This window comes from Arachis hypogaea, chromosome 11 (genome assembly GCF_003086295.3).
Source record: "Arachis hypogaea cultivar Tifrunner chromosome 11, arahy.Tifrunner.gnm2.J5K5, whole genome shotgun sequence".
NCBI lineage: Eukaryota > Viridiplantae > Streptophyta > Magnoliopsida > Fabales > Fabaceae > Arachis > Arachis hypogaea.
Window position 1 is genome coordinate 76,177,698 of NC_092046.1, and position 23,974 is coordinate 76,201,671.

Genomic DNA, 23,974 nt, shown 5'->3' on the forward strand with positions numbered 1-23,974 from the left:
CAGAAAATATTTTTGAAACACATCCAAAATCATAAATCTAAAATCTAAATTTAAACATTAAAAAATAATTGTAACACATCTACTTCTCTACTTCTTTGAGTGTTTTGTACGAGTTTAATTAATAATTTGATAGTTTAAGGTTTATTTTATATTTTTAAAATCAAAATTTTGAATTTTGAATAATTTGATTTTTAGATATGTATTTAAATTATAATATATTAATAATTAAATATATTAAATCTGAAACAAAAATTTAAAATTTAAATTTTAAATTTCAGTTTTTTTAGATTGTATTTTGAATGTGTATTTAATTTTAAAAAGACAATAAATCTATTCATAATTTTTAATTGTGTTTGTTTTAATTTTTTTAATTATTGTAATAAAAGGCTGAATATTGTACGATTTTTAAAGGATACCTAGTTGAACCGGGGAATAAAATGGAGGGAGCACGTTGGGTTTTCATTTTTTAACGTGTCCGTTTACTGTGATTCCAAATTCTAATATTAGCATCCAACTTGACTTAATATATGTGAATTTCCAAGGATCTAGAAATTTTTAACGGTATGGAGGTAAGTATATGTATTACAATAAAAAATTTTATTATAAAATATAATTGCTTTTCAAATTATTTACCTAATATACCCATTAAAAAGAACTTAATAATCTAAAACAATAAAATATTATTGAAAATTTATTCATTTTTTGTTTTACATATTAAAAAATATAGGACAATTTAAATTATATTAAAATATTATTTTCTCATTTTATTAATTTTATATTTAAAAAGAGCATAATTTTTTTCTCTATATAAGCTATTAAATATTCATTACAAAAATGCATCTTTCATATAATTAAAAATTGACTCTTTTTTATAATATCCCTATAGCAAAGAGTACTTTTAAGTTTAACTATAATTGTTAAAATCAAAGTTAACTTTAAAATAAAAAAGTGAAAAACATCAACTGAGAAACATATCCTTTCTAATTTAAAAAAAAAAAAAACACAAATCCAATTTAAAATTAATCATCGATATTTTATAAAAATTTATTTAATTAATTATTAGGTATAAAAAATTGAATTAAAAAATAGATAAAATTAAAGTAACTAGATTAGCTTTTTGTTATCAAACACTAAAATAAATATCTTAAATTCAAGTAAAATATATAAAAAGTAGCTCAACATTTATTTCTATAAAATAATTATTGAGACTTGAGATCTAGAAATTATCTATATATTAATTACTTGATAATATCTTAACTTAAAAATAATTATAATGAAATAATTGAATTTAATAGAATAATTTTAAGATCAACTTAATTAAACACAATAATTTTGTATAGAGTCAATTAAATAAAATAATTTTTATATTAATCTAATATAATAGAAACAAATTTAACAGATTAATAGAGATAAATAATAATACTACTATATACTACCAAATCACATTAATTAAATTGTCCCGTTCATATTATTCATATCAGGAAAAATATAGGGTACTAACATATTATTTAACTTATTATTATCAATAATTAATTATTATATTTTAAACACATATATAAAAAGACACATTTAAAAAATATATTTATAAAGATATTTTTATTAAATATAATCATAAAAAAGACATTTTTATTAGATATTTTCATTAAATATAATTATAAATAAAAGTTGACAGAAATTGACAGAAATACTATTGATACCCATATTTTGGAACACAGTCATCAGTCATTCCCCATTCTTATAAATGGTATTCTAGACTTCTAGTTGACCTTGCCATTCCATTAAGAACTCATTCACAATTTGTTTTACTAATAAAAAATTATTTCTTCTACTGTCTCGCAACTTTCAAATTGTGTTTTTAATTAAAGAAAAAACAATTTAGATTCTCTCCCTCTTTGCGAGATCCAATTTCAGAATTTAAAAAAAAATATATATATATATATATATAAAAAATTATTCTCGCCTAATGCGAGATGCTTTTTTAATATATAAAAAATTTTAAATTTTTTAAATTTTAAATTTTATTTTAAAAAATAAAATGTAATATATTACCATTTATTTCATACGTAGAACCAAAAAAATAGAAAAAGTATATAAAACCAAGAGGTTACTAACCAAAAACTAAATAAAATTATATTAATTTATATTAATAATTAATTTTAAATTTTTTAAATTCAAAATTTAAAAAATTTAAAATTGATTAAGTAAACCTAATTAAAATCTATAAAAACCTTTCTCTTCCCTCACATTAACTTACTCACCTCCAACAATCACACGCAGACCTCTCCCATTCTCCCCTCCTACCTCGAATCTCGCTTCTGCAAGCTCAAGTCTTTTCCGATCACCACCCACCGCGCTACTGCTGGAAAATCAACAGGGGCGTGTCTCTTCACCTTTCGATTCTTCGTATGAGAGAAATGGGTTGAAGTCAAAATTCAAATTTGGCTTCGTTTCATCTAGTTCTGGTTCTTCCAATGAGTCTGAAGAGAGTTTATTGTCTTCAATGTTCAAACCAACGAAAAAGGGTAACAATAATAATAACAAGAACAAAGTGAAAGTGAAGAATTCTTGTTTAGCGTCTTCACCTTCTCCTTTGCCACCTCGAAGAGCGGGGTGTTTCTGGTGCTCTCCGAATAAGGATTCCAGGAAGAAGAGCAAGGAGGTTGATTGGAGTGTTCTTGGTTGGGACAAGGATGATAAATTGCTTTCGGATTTGGGAAGCTTCTCGAGTAAGAAGCAGCACAAGATTCTTAAGGCATTGAAAAAAATACTTGTCACTCACTACAGAGTACGAGAAGATTCAAATTCCATACCTAGGCACAACACCATACAATCCCATTTTGGGATATAACTACAAAAACATTCCATATTAAAATTTTTTGGCCAAATTTGGCACGTTTTACAGTAAAATACATTTTTTTTAACAACACCGTTGTGTATGTTGGTTTCCTAGCTTGTTCATCATCCCATGAACTTTCCCTAAATATACTATATAATGCAACTTAGTATTCCAAATTTGATAGCCATTACCCAGTAACTCAGAAGATACTAAGACCACCTTAAATTTGTGTCAATCTTCGAAACCTAGCGTTCCTCAAACTTAAGATGAATTTCGTTCATAAGTGGTTGATGTTTCCTGACCTGCAAATAAGAATTCACATTATCGTTGATTAACCCTCACAAGCCAAATGAATCCTAAATTCCATATTTGTAAAAGGGGGTGTTTATACCTTAACACCAGCCAATGATAGTAGCTTGTGAGAAGCAGTATATGCAATATCAGAACTTTCTAACTTCTCCACAAAATAAACCACTTCAGAAACTCCTGACTGCAACAACAAATTGTAATTTATCATTTTTTTAATATGATAATATGTTTAGACTGAGCTCATTTCTTATTACAATTTCTACACTAAGATATGATTTAATCTAGTTTAGAAACAATAAGGCAAAGCACTATATCTGCATACTGATGAAAGCCTAAAATGGAGAAAAAAAATTGAATGCACAATGTTTCATCAAATCAATAATCCACAATGTCACCAACCTGGATTATGATCTTGGCACATTCATTGCAGGGAAACATGGTCACATAAAGCCGCTGCATGCATTAAAATAGAGAAAAGACAAATCGCTTAGCAGACCATACGAAAAGGCATTTGTCTGCCCTATGTAGTGATATGCACAACGTGTGTGAATGGCGTAGTCCAAGTGGAATTTATAAATATATAAATAAATAAAGATATCGACCACCAGAAGCTGCAATATTTTCAATTCACAAGAGGTAAGTAGAGAATGCAGTTGAACTTACTTGTCCAGCAGCAGAGGCGTGATTTGTGTTAAGAATAGCATTTACTTCCGCATGACAAACATAGCTAAAATAGGCACAAAGCATCATCAATAGGATCTTAAATATAATAACTGTAGCAACAAAATCATTAAACTGCAGACAAGAGTTAAGGCATTAGTTTTCAACTAAAGGAAAATTACACTGATATCCCTACAATTAGATAATAGTACACACAACACCACTTGATTTGTAAGGTCGGTCTCATGTTTACAAAAGAGGTCAATATTACATTATATAAAATTCAAGGATACCCAATGTCATATACACTTCAAAAGTTCAAATCTCACTAAAACTTAGTACAAACTTTTTTCAGTTGGAGAAGTGTAGTGTGTAATATTTCCCGACCTTAGGAAATATTACTGTAGGCTACCCTTTAACCAATACATGATTATTATTAATGGTCTTGAGAGAGAGAATATCTGAAAGCAAAAAACTTACGGGTATTTTGTCTCTAAAGGATTCCCACTCCTGGATTTCTAAAACATAACAGATTTCCAAATTAGATAAAAATGGTTTAAAATTCAAAGAAAAAGTTTAACAAAAATGCTATTTGCATACCAAAATCAGCTACCAAAATCAACCACTATGTATTTGTATACAAATACATGCATAGTTTAACTCATTTTTAATGTGTATTTTGTATTCCAATGTGTATTCTACCTGGGTGGCAAATTTTCAGCTACCAAAACTAGCCACTATGTAACTCATTTTTAATGAAATTTTGTATTCCAATGTGTATTTTATCGGTTGGCTAATTTTGGTAGCTGATTTTGGTGTACGCCTAACATGGTTAAAATTTAAAAACAACAAATTGCCCAAGTTATTCCCTTAAATACTAACCTTTGCCCATGGTAGCTTGTCATCGGAACAACCTCTTGGGAATCCATTATAGCCAATGCCTAACACAATAAAGTTAAGGAGAAAAAATGTAATAAAGTAGTAATTATGATTAAAACAATTTACTAATAATAATTAAAGTTCGTTCCATATAATTTATGCAATTCGTAGTCCCTGAATATTAGAGTAATATGGAATGTGCACAAGGTGTTTGATGGTTTGAGCCAATGAAGTTAAAAAGCTTACCAAGAATTATGTCATCCTGACTCACCAAGCATGCCCCTACCTACAAATAACAACACCAACACAAGCCTTGAATTCTTCAGAATCAACTCCCAATCTAAAGAAAATTATGAGAGAAAATGCAACATGCAAAATGAAACATCATATTTGACCTGCCTGTTAGGGTCCTTGGATCTTTCAGCAGACAAAAACGCAATCGCCATGAAATAATCATCCCACGACAAGTACCTTCAATTCAATTTTTTTAAAAAAGGGATTAGCATAATTGTAGTGAACAGCAACAATAAAGTCAAATTTGATAGACTGACTAACTGCTTGCGCTTGGAAGGATCGTAAGGGTCACCACGTGAATGGCGGTGATTGGAAACGGTTCCGTTTTGGGTTTGGGGATGGTTTCGGGAGCGGTAGAAGAAGCGGAAAGCAAGTGCAGAGGTAACGGCGCCAAAGAGGGTTGCGGTGGCGAAAAGAGTAGCGTCGCGAGCGTTCATGGCAGTTTCCAACGGTAAAACGGCCACCATCACCTTTTTTTCTTTTCTTCTAGTGTTTTTTTTTTCGGCGGGGGGTGGGGATTTTGGGGAAGTGAGAACGGAGTGAAGACTGAAGAGGGAAACTCAGCGGCTAATCGGCAATTTAGGTTCAGTGCGCGGGAACTTTGCGAGGGAACTTAACTTTTTTTTTTATTCCCTTTTTTCTTTTTTATTCTTTTTTTCGTTTAACCTTTTTTAGTTTTTTTGATCCTGTCTGTTTGGTATTTTCATGCATATGGATCGGATTGGTTGGGCCGGGCTAAAACATTGCTCAACGGAACAGGCCCATTTATCTGATGTACATAATACACCATATTCTTTTAAAGAACTTTTAAATGGACGCATATATTTCAGTAAATTTTAACCGTTAATCTTAATTTTATAATTAAGATTAATAATTAAAAATTACTAAAACACTAATGTATTAGTATATTTAAAAGTTTTTTTTTTTGAATAGAACACAAAATTAAAATGTTTAATTCGAAAAAAAAAACTTAAATATAATTGTTTTCATGTAAATTTAATAATTAAAATTTATTAAATAATTTAATATGTTTAACTAAATTATTATTTAATAATTATTTATTATTAAATTCATATGAATATAATTACATATAAGTTAGGAAAGTTTTTAAGTATATCAATACACCGGTGTTTCAGTAAATTTCAACCGTTGATCTTAATTACATATATTATATATATTTTTTATAATTAAGATCAACGGTTAAAAATTACCAAAATATTAGTACACCGGTACACTTTAAAATTTTCTTATAAATTATCACCTTAACTAAAATTAGGTCATAAAAATGTGACATGTGATTTGTTAGAAAAATGTATTCATAGAAAGCAAAAAGAACCATGATGGGTTTAATTTTTTCAATCAGTGTGTAATTGATTCAACAGAACTCAACATATCACATTTCTCAACTGAATCATAAACATTCAATGTTGAAAAGAAAAATACAATAAAATAAAACAAAATAACAAAATCATATTGATGTACATTCCTGTTCCTCTTTTACAAAAGTTTAAAATATTGGTATATCGTAGCCTACTTTCCATTATGACATTTCCTTTAGGATTTAGTCACGCATAACGCATTAGATTAATTTGTTTCCAATGAGAATGACACCCATGATAGAGTGATGCCTACTGTTCATTGAGGCTTGCTCTATGTGCTTCTCAACGGTGTATGGATCCTTGGAGATTAACATCACCAACTTAGGAACAATCATGAGAGGTAGCCCACAAAGGGTGCCTCTGTCCTTTATATATAAATAAATTGGAAAGGCTAATAATATTGAGGGGGAAAAGTCACAAAGAGAAAATAAGATAAAATAAGATAAACCAAATGCATTGCTATAAAAGAAAAATGTTATTTATATATGTCGAGAAACTTATTACAAACTACGAGTTAATATTTAAAGTGATTTCAGTCGAGTCTCAATATCGTCTTTAAATTTAAAATTCTTCCAAATTTATTTCTGAACTTAACAGCTATTGTTTCTGAGATATTATTCGATGATGGAATTTCGCTATTTTATTTTTAGTGCTCATATAGAATAAACAACGTTTGTTAGGGTTTAAAATCCCTCAAAATCTCCTAAATGATGTTGCTTATGTTTTATTTGGACGCAAAATATGAAACGATGATGTTTTACCAATCTAATATGGTTTTTAGCGTAGTTTTTATCCAACTGCATCATCATTTCGTCATCGAAAAGTATTTTAAGAACGACCATAGTTAAGTTTAAGAACAAATTTAAGGCAATTTTAAATTTAAAAATAATATTAAAATTCGATGGTTAAAGATCACTTTGAGTATTAATTCTATTAACTAAAATATATAATGGGAGAGGAAAACACAAATTAATGGATTTATCAATAGGATGAAGGAAATATAAACTATAGATAAACATTAACGTCTACTCTATTACTCTTAGGAGCACTACTCTATGGCACACCAGACGAAACATTTTAGTGGGGAGAGAGACAATTATTGAACATCATGCTATTGAGCAACGAGTATTGCAGTTTCGTGCATGATTATTTAATGCTCGCTTTAGAGTTTATCAGCCCTCTTGATATACACGTGAATTATTTTAATTTCCTAGGTTTGAAGGTGAAGTAATTATCCAAATCAGTATTGAAGTTTTTAAAATTACATATTTTAATTTTTTAAATTTTAAAATATATAAAAAAGTTTTTAATTTTTATTTTTGTTAGATAATATAATTTCTTTCGTTAGTTATTCAGGTTTTAACTGATGTAGAATATTAACTCTTATATGTAGTTGTTAAGTATTTATAGGTGCATTTTGGATAAATTAATTTTCATATTAAAGTATAAAATAATTTTAAAAAATTTAAAAACTTTCAAGACAGTCCCTAAAAATTTTTAAAAATTTTAAAATAGTCTCTTCAAATATTTTTAATATTTTTTAAAAGTCATCTTCTTATAATATTTTTGTTAATAAAAAAATAAAATATTATTAAAAAATATATAATAAATAAAGAATACAAAAATAACAAAATATATACTAAATATAAATTTATTTATTAACATTAAAATGTTATAGAAATAAAATTATTTAATTATTAATATATGATATTTAGATTGAGATGATGTAGACACCATAATAATAACAACTAAATTTAAGAGGTTATTGAATTATGAAGGTCATTATTTATATACCTAATCTCCTAAGATATTGACACCAAATAAACTTAGAAAAATATTCTCAAGTAAAAAAATATACTTTTTCTTCGCATAATTACTAACTGTAGTAGCACAAACAGCTTTAAGATTATTTTGTGCAACATTATAGCAACTAAACTCTAACTTTTTTTTAAAAAACATGAACAAAACTAGGGGTGACAACATGCACCCTATGCGCGAGCATCCAACCCGACCCAATCCGGTCGAGTAGGGTTACCAACCCGATCTGCAGCGGATAGGGTAGGGTGCGGGTAGGGTTCTTGTGCGGGTCGGGTAGGGTGCGGGTTGAGCCTCAACCATACCCAACGAACTCGCACCCTATATATGTATATGTTATATACTTATATAAAAATTAAAAAATATGTTTCAAGTGTAAGTTGAACCAAAGATCTTTCACTAAATGTAAATGATCTTTAGCCACTAAGACAAGATCATTAATTGAATAACACATTTTTTTTTATATAAAAGCTAGTTCTATTTTAAATTATTATCAAGTTATATAATAATGTTGTATCTTTTTAGTAACCCACGGGTAAGGTCAGACACCCGCGAGTTAAGAATGGATAGGGTTAGGGTTGGGATATTCTTAACTCGTGGGTAGGGTAGGGTTGAGTTTATATAAAAGTCTCAACCCGCAGGTAGAGTTTGTAACACCCTACCACCTAGAGCCTTACCCTTAAGTCGTAAAGCAGAGGTGACGAGGTATTACGACATCTAAAGAAGAAAACGTACACATATATAGTTGAAAAGAATAGTAACTAGGAGCCTTGAAGAAGAAGCTAAACAAAATCGAAACTGAAGTCATATCACTCTCGTAAGGATAAGTGTAAATGGATAAGCAAGATCGTAAGAAAGCTAAAACATATATATATATATATATATATATATATATATATATATATATATATATATATAATATGTACTCAAACCACAAAGTAAACACCTATTTTTCCATATCATCCTCTAAGAGGGACAAAATATAAAATATATAAGGTGGAGAACAACTTTATACATAAATATACAAGCAGAAATAAAATGCTAAGCCCAACATATAATTCTTCGCTTCCCGAAGGCCTCTAAAATCCTTAGAGATGCCTCTCAACCTGCATATGAAAAATAGCAGAGAAATATGTATAGAATGAGAACCGGACATTCTCAGTATGGTAAAGGTGCCCGTATAGTTAATATAAAAGGTCCTGAAAAAACCAGAGGCATTCCAAGAACTTCAACATTCAGAAATTAAACTTAGAATTAATTCTAAACTAGAAGGGTTGGTACTCTAACTACGGGATTCCTACCTTTAAGCTAATTCTTCGTCTTAATCTTCTTCAAACCTCCTAAACACCGGTGGAACAATCCTCATCACTCCTCCGCCATATGCAGGGTCTATTAGATACATACACAAACAAGCCAAACAAAGAAAGCACATATAGAATTTAGATACTGCAAGTAAATAAGTAGTAGCTAAATATGGCAAAATAGTTAGGCAAATCCAAAACAAATACACACTCAAGTAAAACATTCAAATGCATATGATGTATCCCTATCCTATTGCTGATGATATCATCTGTCGGTTATATAGCTAACTCGACATGTCCTAGAAGCTAACCATGGATAGTCCCTCTGTACGCACATCCCCAAGCTTAACAATATCCATGAGAATAATCCCAAGCTCATCCATGGGGGAGACAAAATTCCAATATCCCTATCTGTCTGTCTCTGTGTGTGTGTGAGGAGATAAAGTGCTCGATTACATCTTACGATAGAAAGTGAAAAATTTGTCTTAATTATATATGCCAAGTAAACTTTTTAATTTACCGTTTATTAATGTCATTATCATCATCAATTCATACCTCATTTCATCTCAATTTCATCGTTACCATTGTCATCATTATTAATCACATATCAAGTATCATTCATCACTTCGTTGTATTAAAAATTCAACCACTCACTTCTCAACTTCTTGCTCAATTCCCTGCCTAACTTATTCAACAGGCTCACCCTTGCTCTAAGTCTTAAAGACTTGCTAACGGACCCTAAACAGGTGTTAAAGAGGTTTGGAAAGCTAAAGGGATGGTTTAAAACTTGAAAACATCATTTTCAGAAAACAGGGGTTCCACGTACGCATGCCATGTTTCGCGTACGTGGAAATGTAAATTTCCCATCTCGCGTATGCGATCCTTGTTTTGTGTATGCAAGCCTGATAAACCACTATTTTATGATTTATCTTGTACTCAATTGAGTGGATTTCATCAACTCTTTACCCACTTATTCATAATATTTGCATGGTTTTATATTTCCTTCCTGATTTTGTGCTATGATTGAAAACATGCTTCTTTGATCTTATATTTGCTTATTATTAATCCTCTCTTATTACCATTAGATGATTTGATATGTGTGTTAAGTGATTTCAGAGATTACAGGGCAGGAATGGCTCAGAGGATGGAAAGGAAGCATGCAAAAATGGAAGGAATACAAGAAGTTGGAGAAATTGCTAAGCTGTCCAGCCTGACCTCTTCGCACTCAAATGGCTATAACTTTAGCTACAGAGATCCAGATGACGCGGTTTTAGTTGCGTTGGAAAGCTAACGTTCGGGGCTTCGATTTGATATATAATATGTTATAGTTTCTCTAACGCTATAAAGTGGGGGATTGCATCCATTCATAGAGAGGCTTTCACATTCACAATTTTAGGAGTAGATGTAGTTTTTAGAGAGAGGTTCTCTCCTCTCTCTTAGGATTAGGATTTAGGACTTCTCTTAGTTTTAGGAGTGACTCTCGATCTCAGGTTCAATGTTCTTTTTATTTATTTCTCCAATTTAATTTGTATGTAAGATTTAAGTTCTTTTATGGATGCAATTCGAGGTATTTTCAGACTTAATTTTACTTTGCTTTATTTATATGAATGCTTTTAATTTAATTTAGATATTTTTCCTTTTGGTCTTGGTTAAGAAATCAGTAACTCAGGAGTTATCCAATTCAACAGCATAATTGATAATTGTTATCCTTGCTAATTAAATTGATCTTCAATAATCCCAATCTTTTCTTAGGAATTAACTAGGATTCAAAGATCTAACTAATTAGTCACTTGACCTTTCCTTGTTATAGCAAAGGTTAACTAAGTGGAATTAAGATTCAACTTTCATTATTGTTGATAAGGATAACTAAATCTGGACTTCCAATTTCTCATACCTTGCCAAGAGTCTATTTTATTATTATTATTTTATTTTACTTGTCATATAACATATTCCCACCTTACTTCCAAAACCCCAATTTATAAAACTCATAACCAATAATAAGAACACCTCCCTACAATTCCTTGAGAAGACGACCCGAGGTTTAAATACTCGGTTATCAATTTTAAGGGGTTTGTTACTTGTGACAACCAAAACTTTTGTAAGAAAGGTTGATTGCTTGGTTTAGTAACTATACTTACAACGAGAGTTTCTATAACCTCTAAACCATCAATCTTCAGTTCTTTCAAAATGGCGCCGTTGCCGGGGAATTGCAAACGTGTGCCTTATTATTGGTTATTGTAAATATTTGCTTTTTACTTGTTTATTTGTTTTTATTTTTGTTTTTATTTTTGCTTTTTCGTAAATTAAGAGGTTATTGGTTTTTATTTAGTTATTAAAAAAAAATTTTCAAAAATTTGTTCTTAGTATTCATCTTGATCTTCAAGTTGTTCTTCGCGTTCATCTTGACCTTCAAGCTGTTCTTAGTAGTTTTCTTTGTTTTGATCTAAAAATTTGAAATTTGGTGTCATTTTATTGTTTTTCTCTTTCCACATTAAATTCAAAAATATTTTTTATTAATTTTTTTTTGGAAAAAAAATATTTTCAGATTTTTATTTTTAAAATTTTATTCTTATCTTATCTTATTTCAAAAATCAAATTTCAAAATTCAAATTTAAAAATTTTCAAAATTTAAATTTAAAAATTTTCAAATTTCAAAAATTTAAAATTCAAATTTCAAAATTCAAATTTCAAAATTTCAAATTTCAAAATTTAATTTTCAAATTCAAAATTTAAATAACCTTTAAATTAAATTTATTTTTATTTTCATTTTTAATTGCTACTATGAACTCTCACCCCTTTGGCTATGAGTCTGGTTACAATTATGTTGCAGAAAAAAGAAATTACAATGAGAACAGGCATCAAGGTTGGAACAATTAAAGATGGGAGGAGCCATAAGGATTTAATCAACCCTCATGGCAACAACCACCTCCAATGGACTATCAACAACCACCATCATATGCCTATGAACCTCCTCAACACAACTTGGGACCACCATACTCACAAGCCCTTTTCCACCACTCACCTCCATATGACCCTAACCTTAACCCTCATCCACCATACCAACCACCTTATGAACCAAATGAACCCTCCTATCTACCTCAAACCTCCATGGAGAAAGCACTTGCCGATCTAAACTCTACTATACAAGCTCTCTTTACCTAAATCAGACCACCGAATACCTTCAACAATCAACCCTCAAGCTCTAGTGCACTTCCTTGTCAACCACAGAATAATCTCTCCATCCCATCACCACCATCCATGGAAGAGCACCCACATCCATCAATCCAAGAGCAAGATGATCTCAATTATGCTATTGATATGGAATAGGAAAGAAGGAATCATCTTCGCGAATCCATACTTCATAAAGAGCTAGAGGAGGCCCTATGGGTAAGGGTAGGAGAGACCCTTGAAGATGAAAGAATAGTTGAAAGGAGTTGTCATAAAAAGAAAAACATCGAGGATGAGTACGATTTTATACTTAAACAACTGGACAAAGCAGCAATTATTAAAAAGGAAGAAGTGGTTGCGAACTTAAGAGATGTTGTACCTCTATTGGAAAGTCCAGTCACAGAGCCTCCTTCCACGGTGTTTGATGTTGATGTTGAGAAGAGCGTACAACCTCCAAGGCAGATCATGGTTGAAGATTTTGTAGAGGTTGATCAAGAGGTAGAAGATGTCAAAGAAGAGCACAAGGGAGTGGAGCTTGAAATTACCTTGCCAAAGTTGTTGGAAACCCCTCCCCCTAAGTTGCCATCATCCTTCACAACATTCAAGTGGGTAAAATTCATATCCTATAGCTTTCTAATCCCACTTGAATATAGGCTACTAGAGACGGATGGTCAACTTAGAGCTCTTTGTGGCATTAAGAGTAAGAGGAAGATGGCCAGTGATAAGATTTGTCAAGCAAGGTTCCACATGGTTGTGTGCTCAAAGTTTAAATGCAAAGGTTGGTGTAAAGCTCAACTGAATGGGTCTAGGAAGTTGTTTGGCCGCTTACGTGAGAATTCAGACTGCTTGCCACCCGGAGGGAACAATATTGCTCAACCAAAAGACGGGTGCAAAGGCAAGGTCTGGGACCCCGGAATCCATTCTATCAATCACCACTCTTGGGGCCTGGTCACTTGCTTTAACTTACTTGAAGGCTTTCTGCGCCTAGTTTGGGACCCCGGAGGTTACTGGAATCATAAACATTGGTGGAGATTCCTGGATGAGTTCAAGCATAAGCCACCATAACAGGAAGCTCATCAAATGTCCAACTTAAGGACTTTAACTAAAAGTGCTAGGTGGGAGACAACCCACCATGGTATGATTGTTCCTTTTTCAATTTTATTTAGTTTTATTTGTTTTCTAGTTTTATTTTATTTTATAATATTGAACCTGGAAGTTTGCATCACATTCATATTAACACTGCATTCTTCATTTTTCAGATTATAAAAAAAAAGGATTTTCGCACGCGACGCGACAGCGTCGCTGACGCGACAGCATCGCCGACGTGTCCGCATCGTATGTGCATTTGGAAGAAAATAAGGTTGAACAGAGAGTCACGCGAAAGCGTGGCTGGAGGCGCGCTAATGGCACAAATTGATCCACGCGACCGCGTCGCTGACGCGTCCGCGTCACATGAGAAACATGCCTCCCACGCGACCGCGTCACCCACGCGACCGCGTGACCTGAAAATCGACGTCAACCAGGTGCCTGGCCGAAAGTTGAGCTGGAGTTGGACTGGACTCGTGCTGGAAGCCCAAGCCCTACCACGCGAATGCGTGCCCCACGCGTCTGCGTCATTTTTAAAAGAAAGGCCACTCACGCGATCGCGTCGACCACGTGATCGCGTCACCCAGAATTTTGGCAAAAAGAGTTTCGAACAGAGAGTTGTGCGACCGTGAGGCTGCACTCGCACCAATCGCACAAAACAGGCCACGCGATTGCGTGACCCACGCGTCCGCGTCACCTGACCTTCTTGCGCACCACGCGACCGCGTCACTCACGCGTCCGCATCACAAGCGGCGCACAGAATATCCAAATCAGCCAATTCTCCTATCTTTTCTTCTCTAATCCTTATTTTTCTTATCTTTTCTTATTTCTTTCTTCTTCCTTTCTTATTTTCTTTCACCTCCATTTTATTTTACTTAATTTATTTGCATATTTCATTCATTGCATCTCAATTTTGTGCATATTTTTGCTTTCTTTTCTAAATTAATTATTTTTCCTTTGGTGTTAAAATTTTCATATTTAACTGTTGCATCTTCCCTTGAATTATTTTTGGGTGCTTAGTGACTTGTTTTATTCTGGATAGGTTATATTATTTATATCAATGCCAATCTTTTATACATGTATTACTTTTTGCATTGACATGAATTTACATTACCTCTCCTTACCCACACTCTCTTCCTTATTGTTGCAAATTTTTGCACTCTTGAATTGCCATGTGCTTTTATTTGTTTTCTCACGTACATGTTGAAGCTTCCATATAAATGAGACCCTTATCATTTGGCATTAACCCAACCATACTTCATTTATTTTCTTATCTCTATTATTGGGTTACCTTTCTTCCCTTTTTCTTTCAGGATGGCCACCAGGAAGAGAACCGGAAGACGCTTAAAAGGGGAGACAAACAAGTCCATCTGTACAATCCTTGAAGAAAAGCATCAGTTGGAACAGCCCGTCCACTTGTACATCTTAGCATGCACCGAGGACGGTGCAACCTTTAAGTGTGGGGAGGTCGATACCGATCTCCATGGGTTAGTATTTTCTTATCAACACCAATGTTTAAATTTTCTTTATTAAATAAGTTGTTGCATTTGCATGTTTAATTGCATGTTTATTTGATTTTATACATTTAGTTACTGCTTGGTTAAAATAATAAGTTTCTTTTTAAGATCTTATTTTTGAAAAAAATTTCACTAATTTAAAATCAAAATTTTTATGTAAAACTTGTTTGGAAGTTGTATTTGGAACATGGTTTTTGAGCCAAAGAACACACGACCTGTGAGATTTTGAGCTTATTTACATGGTTACATTATTTAACCATAAATATTTTATTCCTGTGTGTTCCCTTCTCTATGATTGTAATCTATATTTTGTTCCAACCTATATGTCCATAATTTAGTGTATTTACATGCTTGCATATGATTGAGGCCATTATTTGATTTTATCTCACTTATCCCAAATAAGCCTACCCTTTAATTCACCCTTGTCAGCCACTTTGAGCCTTTTAACCCCCTCTTGATCTGTATTTTACCACATCGCTAGCCTTAAAGCAGAAAAATAATTAAATATCCCAATTGAATCTTTGGTTAGCTTAAGATAGGGATTGTGCATCAACTAAGTGTGGGAAAATTGTGGGAACTTAGGTTAATAAGGGAATGTGTCATGTTTATAATTTATTTGAATATTGGGAATTTGAGAACCTACTCATGAAAAAAACCAAAATAGAAAAATAATGGAGAATCCATGTGCATTGATAAGTTATGTTTGCTTTTATGATTCAGTTAAAAAAAAAGAGAGAAAAAGAAAAAAAAAATATAATATAAATAAATAAATAAGGAGACAAAATTACCCCAATGTTAAGTTAATAAAAAAATCAATGCACATGTGATAAATTAAAAAGAAAAATTTGGTACATGAGTATGGGAATCATACAAAAGTGGGAATTATGGGTAGCTAGGCATGATTCTAGAGTTATATAGAGTATATGTATGTTAGGTGAAAGCTTAGGTTAATTAAAGATTCAATTTATAAAGCTCACTTAGCCATATACATATACCCTTACCCTTACCTTAGCCCCATTACAACCTTGAAAAGACCTCATGATGTTTGCATTGGTATATTAAATATTGTTGATTGGTTAGGTGAAGAACAAAGTTTAGAAAGCATGATTAGAGAAGAGTAGAGTGATTGACCCTAGACACTTGAGAGTTAGAGTGATATACACTACCAGTAAGGGTTCAGTGCTAAATTCTATGTTCCCTGCTTTCATGAGCTATCTTCTTACAAGTTTACTTGTGCCTTATTTTATATGATTTGAATTAGTGGAATCTGATTTATATTTGTCTTAGAGAATTTATTTATTTTTAACCAAGTAGGTAGAAACATTTTGCATGTAGTTGCATTCATATAGATAGGTTGCATTTCATACTTTCTACCATTCCTCTTCATCTTTATAGCTTCTCTTGAGCTTAGCATGAGGACATGCTAGTGTTTAAGTGTGGGGAGGTTGATAAACCACTATTTTATGGTTTATCTTGTGCTCAATTGAGTGAATTTCATCAACTCTTTACCCACTTATTCATAATATTTGCATGGTTTTATATTTCCTTCCTGATTTTGTGCTATGATTGAAAACATGCTTCTTTGATCTTATATTTGCTTATTATTAATCCTCTCTTATTACCATTAGATGCCTTGATATGTGTGTTAAATGATTTCAGAGATTACAGGACAGGAATGGCTCAGAGGATGGAAAGGAAGCATACAAAAATGGAAGGAATACAAGAAGTTGGAGAAATTGCTAAGCTGTCCAGCCTGACCTCGTTGCACTCAAACGGCTATAACTTTAGCTATAGAGGTTCAAATGATGCAGTTTCAGTTGCGTTGGAAAGCTAACGTCCCGGGCTTCGATTTGATATATAATATTCCATAGTTTCCTTGATGCTAGGCGACACGACCGCGTGCTCCATGCGGCCGCATCGCAATGACGGAAATCAGCGTGTTTGAATTCTTCTCCAGCGATTTCCGGGCTGTTTTCGACCCAGTTCGCGGCCCAGAAAACACAGATTAGAGGCTATAAAGTGGGGGATTACATCCATTCATAGAGAGGCTTTCACATTCACAATTTTAGGAGTAGATGTAGTTTTTAGAGAGAGAGGTTCTCTCCTCTCTCTTAGGATTAGGATTTAGGACTTCTCTTAGTTTTAGGAGTGACTCTCGATCCCAGATTCAATGTTCTTTTTTTATTTATTTCTCCAATTTAATTTGTATGTCAGATTTAAGTTCTTTTGTGAATGCAATTCGAGGTATTTTCAGACTTAATTTTGCTTTGCTTTATTTATATGAATGCTTTTAATTTAATTTAGATATTTTCCCTTTTGGTCTTGGTTAAGAAATGAGTAACTCAGGAGTTATCCAATTCAACAGCATAATTGATAATTGTTATCCTTGCTAATTGAATTGATCTTCAATAATCCCAATCTTTTCTTAGGAATTAACTAGGATTCAAAGATCTAACTAATTAGTCACTTGACCTTCCCTTGTTATAGCAAAGGTTAACTAAGTGGAATTAAGATTCAACTTTCATTATTGTTGATAAGGATAACTAAATCTGGACTTCCAATTTCTCATACCTTGCCAAGAGTCTATTTTATTATTATTATTTTATTTTACTTGTCATATAACATATTCCCACCTTACTTCCAAAACCCCAATTTACAAAACTCATAACCAATAATAAGAACACCTCCCTGCAATTCCTTGAGAAGACGACCCGAGGTTTAAATACTCGGTTATCAATTTTAAGGGGTTTGTTACTTGTGACAACCAAAACTTTTGTAAGAAAGGTTGATTGCTTGGTTTAGTAACTATACTTACAACGAGAGTTTCTATAACCTCTAAACCATCAATCTTCAGTTCTTCAAAGCCCCTTGGGCAGGGAATCATCCCCGCGTTGCGTGGTCCTGCCCGCGTACGCGGGCCTGTAATTTTGCCCATTCTGCGTACACATGCACATGTCCACGTATGCGGGACGTCTAAGCAGAGCCTAGGGTCTGCGTACACATGCCTAACAAAATTTGCAAAAAAACTGCTAAGTTCCAAAAAATCAGTTTTACACACCCAACTTCGATCACGTATAACTTTTTCGTTAAAAATTATCTTTAGTCCGTTCTTCAAAAGTTATAAACTTCACGAACCAAATTTTCATTTAAAATAAGTTTTACAAAATTTGGGGGACTGAAAGTCATGTTATGTCCCGCCAAAGTTGATCAATCTCTAACTTTTCAAATTTCTCAATCCAAAAATCAATTCAATTATAACCAAAATAAATACCAATCACCTGTCCATCCTTCCTCACTCATTCCACACCTAATTACTCAATTTAATTCACAAATCACCATTTATAATTATCACCAATCCTCATCATCCTTAACAATTATCATCATTTCATATTACCACACATATAACTCACTCAATCCTCATACACAATTCATATACCACAGCATATCAACATACAATTCATGCAATATATACAATATTTTCCATCAAAGATCACTAATCATCAACAATTCACATAGTTCAACTTATCCTACAGTCAACTAGCCTAAATTTTCACGTAACATTAAACATTAACTATGAGAAACCAAAACCATACGTTGGCCGATTCCTCCCTAAGCCAAAAATACCTCAAAAACCCATTTGCTCTTATGTCTCCAAGTTGAACCAGCCACCAAAGCTTGATTTCAAGCTCTTCAATTCAACGATTCAATCTCCAATTCAACATAAATTCAATTTAATTCCATAAAATTCACCAAATTAAAACTAGGGTTCACATAATTGGACAAACCATAAGAGTTTAGAGTTTTCTTACCTTATCCATTGATGACTGGAATAAAACCCAACAATTCTCCAATGCTTGAGTACCCTAAACCATTAAAATCACAAAATCTCCCAATATACTAACCCAAATTTGAAAAAATTTAAGGAAGTGAGAAATGGGAACAGAATTCTAATATTCTTAGCACTTTTTGAAGATAAAATTGATGAGCTCGACGAGACGAACGTGTGGCCACAAACGGCTCCTCAATCGGAGCTCCGAATTGAGAGATATGGTAGATTGAAGTTGTGATTAAATTTGGGATTTAGGGTTCTATTCCTTTTCTCTGTTCTCAGTGGGTTCCTTGAAGAATGGGGGAAAAGAGTGGCTGATGGGCATTACATTGGTTGGGCTTTGGGCCCAATACGGGCCCGGTCGAATCGGTATAACCTGTTGGCCTGGTTTTGGGTCAAATTCTTTAAAATTAGTGTCAAAATTCATATTTTAAATATTTCTACTTCCCTAAACTATAAAAAATTAATTTCCTAATTTATTTGAATAATAATTAATTTATTAACTAATTATTTATTAATTTTGTGGGATTTACATCCTACCACCTAATTAAGAATTTTGTCCCCAAAATTCAGATTCAATTATCTGAAGATAGGTGTAGTTAGTCTCTTCTCATTTTGGATTTCAAGTTCCTAGGTGTGTTTGTCAATATTAGCTCGACTCCAAGAAATCTTTACTAACGACACTACTCTTCCACGTAGTCGCTTAATAATGGTATCGTTAATTCTAACTGGAATTATGTGAAACGTCAAATCCCCTTTCTGATTGAACAAACTCATGTTCTAAAACATGGTTTACCTCAGGAGTATACTACTGGGGCTGTGGAATGTAGAGTAAGTTGTGCGGGTTCAAGAGATACAGGGTAAAACTATTTGATATGTCACCCGCCCCTAATCCATTTTAATACTTCAAACGGTTTAATACATCTCGGTCTTAATCCCTTAGTTTTGATTGCTCACCGATTCTAGTCTGTTGAAGTAACTTTTAAGAATGCGTAACTTTCTCCTTCAAACTATCCATGTTTTTTCCACTCTTATTCGTGTAACTCTTCTGTTGGCTTTGCGCAGTTAGAATCTTAACTCAAATTTGCATAATCTTTTCTCTGTTGTCTCGGCTATCAAATTCGGGACCTACGATGCTTAATCCTCTGGGTTCATTTAAACACAAAGGCGATTAACGGACCATGCAACCTTACTATTTTTCCGATGTATAGTTTCGTTAATTTCTTCGATGAATAGTTCGCTCTGATAGGCGGAAAGTAAGTGGACTTGGTCACTTGATTCACGATTACCCAACAACGTCAAATCTTTCAATCAATACTTGGAGTTTTCCTGCACCACATCATGATGTTGCATCCGCTCACATCCTAAGGCCTTCGATAGTGCATCGCAGAATTTCCGAATAGTTCATTAGGTTCGGATGTCACAAATACTGGCACTGAAGTTACTCTCTTTTCTCAAGGTTCAAAAAATTTTTCGCATTTAGACATCCAAATAAACGGTGCATCCTAGCGCATCAACTTTATCACAGGCAATACAGTCGGCAAGAATTAAAGCTCCAAAACTCCTCTTGATGTCACTTACTTATTTCTGTATTCAAAAGTCTTGCTCTAAGGAACTAATATCTTAGTGGTTACATCTAAAAATTGTATGCAGAGCCAAAAAATAAGCTCCAAGTGATTTCAGAGGGTACAAAGCTCAAAGAAAAACAAACAAATTTCACGATAGTTGCAAGAGTTAGAAAGGATATCTTATATTACGATTAAACAAAGTCGTAGAGAAACAATGGAATGCACCAGAAAGAGAATTTAAAGTGCACCTCCAAAAAGGAATCTAAGTCAAGAATCTATGATAGAAAGAACAAGGCATATCAAATCAATTAAGTCTCGGTCGATTTTAAGGGACACAGGTTCAGGAAGGAAGGCATTTCGAATGCAATTTTTTCAAAGATTCAAGGATCGCTTGGTTGTATCAAAACAAGCTTAGGCTCATCTCGAAAGGGACAAATTCATATATGGATACATGCCTATAAGGGGTAGAATCGGGAGAATGATCAATTTTTTTCTTTTTTTTTTCAAGAAGAAATTTGAGATAAACTCTAACGCAAGTTACAAAAGAAAGACTAGATTGAGTCGCGGAGATTCGTTGGTATTTTCTTTCTCGCATAAAGCCTCCTGTTGTCGTCTTTTCTCTTCTCCCTGACATAATTGGCACTCCCCAAAGGGAAACACTTGGTCGAATAGATTTCTCATCCAGTACTCCCTTCAATAAGATCCTAAGTCTGCCGATTCTAACTTAATCCTAAGTTTATTACAAATTCCATTTCTCCTTGCGGTAGAAATTCTGGAACATCCTCAGAAAACATTCTAGGAAACTCCTCATAGTAAGGATTCAATCAACACTTCACCCGCTACTTAACCATTTAACAGTTAAAAGATAAACCCTTGTCATTCCTCCCCACAGCATTTCACCGTCATTGATTTCTAATAACAAATCTGTACAATTATTAGCACTCCTGATCCTTTAGATATATCTTAAATTGAATGCTCGAATTAGTTCAATCCACTTTCGCTACGTTACTCTAATCTGTTAACCTCCAAGAACCTAGCCACTCCTCTACGTTAACAAAAAATCGCTTTATCTCAATAATCAAATATCATCAACTGCTAATTCATTTGGAAAAATCACGGATCCCACAACTCAACCATGTGCTATGAATGAATACTATGATCTCATGTTATGCAAGGCAGTTAAATCAATGCAGTTACTAGTTCACGATTATCTCTGATCAGAGTGTCTAGTCTGTCAGCACCGTTCGCTGTCATGGTGAACATGCATCCCTGCTATTGAGCTCTCCCAACTTCCTGACTCTTCTTTTCTGGATAATTCCATGACAAATGCCCGGTTCCTCCATAGTAGTAGCATATACCCAAGCTAGCTCTGCATAGAGTATTCGGGTGGTATCTGCCACACCTCCTACAAGTCAAGTCATTCGGTGGAATCTGAGCTTGCTTTCCTTTGCCTCTTCCCTAATTGTTGTTATTATTGAATCTTGAGAAGTTATTCTAACCTTGAGGTTGTTGTGGAACATAGCCACCTCGCTTGAAATTTAGACCTCTCGACGCCAAATTTCTCCCTTGATCTCTCCTAACAAAAGCTTAGTGATCGCCCTTGTTTGACGTGACCTTTTTTGCACAATCCTCAGTAACTCAGCTTTTGTTTACCAGTTCAGAGAAAGTTCTGATCTCCATTGAGCCTACTGTACTTAAAATGTCACTCTGAAGTCCACCTTCGTACTTGATGCACTTCTACTCTTTTAATTCCCTCGAAACACGCTGACAGATCCTAGAAAATTGACACAATTCTTCAAATTGATTGGTGTACTCTGCCACTGACATAGGACCCTGCTTCAACTATAGTAACTCGAGCTCCTTGGCTGTCTAACTAAATTGGGAAAATATTTCTTATAAAACTTAGATTGAAAAGCATTTCAGGGTATTGTAGTGTTAGGTCATTGCAGCAGGCGTCAGGTTCCCTGCCACCAATGCTGAGTTTCACCTCCCAACTGATAAGTGGCGAACTCAACACACTAGTCCTCAGGCACTTGCTATGCTTACAAAGCTCATTCCATCGCCTGAAACTAATTATCAGCCTCTGTAGGATTTGTTATTCCTCGAAAAATCCGTGAGTTTATCTTCATAAAGGTCATCGGCCCATTTCTGCCGTTACCCCCATTTTCGTTGTTAATCTGCTGACCAAGGACCTCAGCTGTTGCCTGCATAGCAGCTGCCATATTTTCCAGAGCATTCATGAAATTTACGGGATTATTCGCAATTGTTTTAGGCTTCACATTACCATTACGGCCTCTGCCTCGACTGCGTCTGTGTCCATAAGTCGTCATTTGGTTCCTGTTCACACTAAACAAGTGATATCAAGGTGATCAATCTCAATATCTCAAGCCTAGTGCTTCAAAGTCTCAAATGCATGCTCATGAACAAATATGTCACATATATAAGTTAGATATCCTAATTAGCATATACACACACCCAGAGCATGCCCAGAAGCATAATCAGTCCATCCCTTAGGCTCTATAGGAACGAACTGCTCTAATACCATAATGTAACACCCTACCAAACAGAGCCTTATGCTTAAGTCGTAAAGCAGAAAAGAAAATGTGTATATATATATATATAGTTGAAAGAATAGTAACTAGGAGCCTTGAAGAAGAAGCTAAACAAAATCAAAACTGAAGTCGCATCATTCTCGTAAGAATAAGCATAACTGGATAAGCAAGATCGTAAGAAAGCTAAAACATATATACAGATCAGAGTTCTAAAAATACAGATATCAAGTTCCAGACTCGATCTGCGAAGCTAAAACTGGCTAAAGTATGTATGTATACACACACACACACACACACACACACACACACACAAACACAACCCAAAATATGTACTCAAACCATAAAGTGAACACCTGTTTCTCCATAACATCTTATAAGAGGGACAAAATGTAAAATATACAAGTAGAAACAAAATTCTAAGCCCAACATATAGTTCTTTACTTCCTGAAGGCCTCCAAAATTCTCAGTGAGGTGCCTCTCGACCTGTATCTAAAAAATAGCAGAAATATGCATGGAATGAGAACCGGGGGTTCTCAGTATAGTAAATGTGTCTGCATAGTTAATATAAAAGGTCATGGGAAAGCCAGAGGCATTCCAAGAACTTCGACACTCAGAAATTAAACTTAGAATTAATTCTAAACCAGAAGGGTTGGTACCCTAACTACGGGATTCCTACCTCTAAGCAAATTCTTCACCTTAATCTCCTACAAACTTCCTAAATACCGGTGGAACAACCTTCATCACTCCTCCGCCGTATGAGGGGTCTATCAAATACATACAC

The 23,974-nt window shown here is 33.5% G+C and overlaps 1 protein-coding gene across 1 annotated transcript; it reads right to left on the reverse strand.

The window, feature by feature from the left end:
- Window positions 1-2,786: 2,786 nt before the first annotated feature.
- LOC112722250 (uncharacterized) lies at window positions 2,787-5,598 on the reverse strand. The gene is made up of 9 exons (XM_025773239.3): window positions 5,240-5,598; window positions 5,080-5,155; window positions 4,931-4,970; window positions 4,688-4,746; window positions 4,286-4,323; window positions 3,809-3,872; window positions 3,545-3,598; window positions 3,228-3,326; window positions 2,787-3,138 (listed from the first exon to the last, which is right to left on the reverse strand). Exons 1-9 carry the CDS (start codon window positions 5,443-5,445, stop codon window positions 3,082-3,084), a joined length of 693 nt encoding a protein of 230 aa, XP_025629024.1. The 5' UTR covers window positions 5,446-5,598; the 3' UTR covers window positions 2,787-3,081.
- Window positions 5,599-23,974: the final 18,376 nt, after the last annotated feature.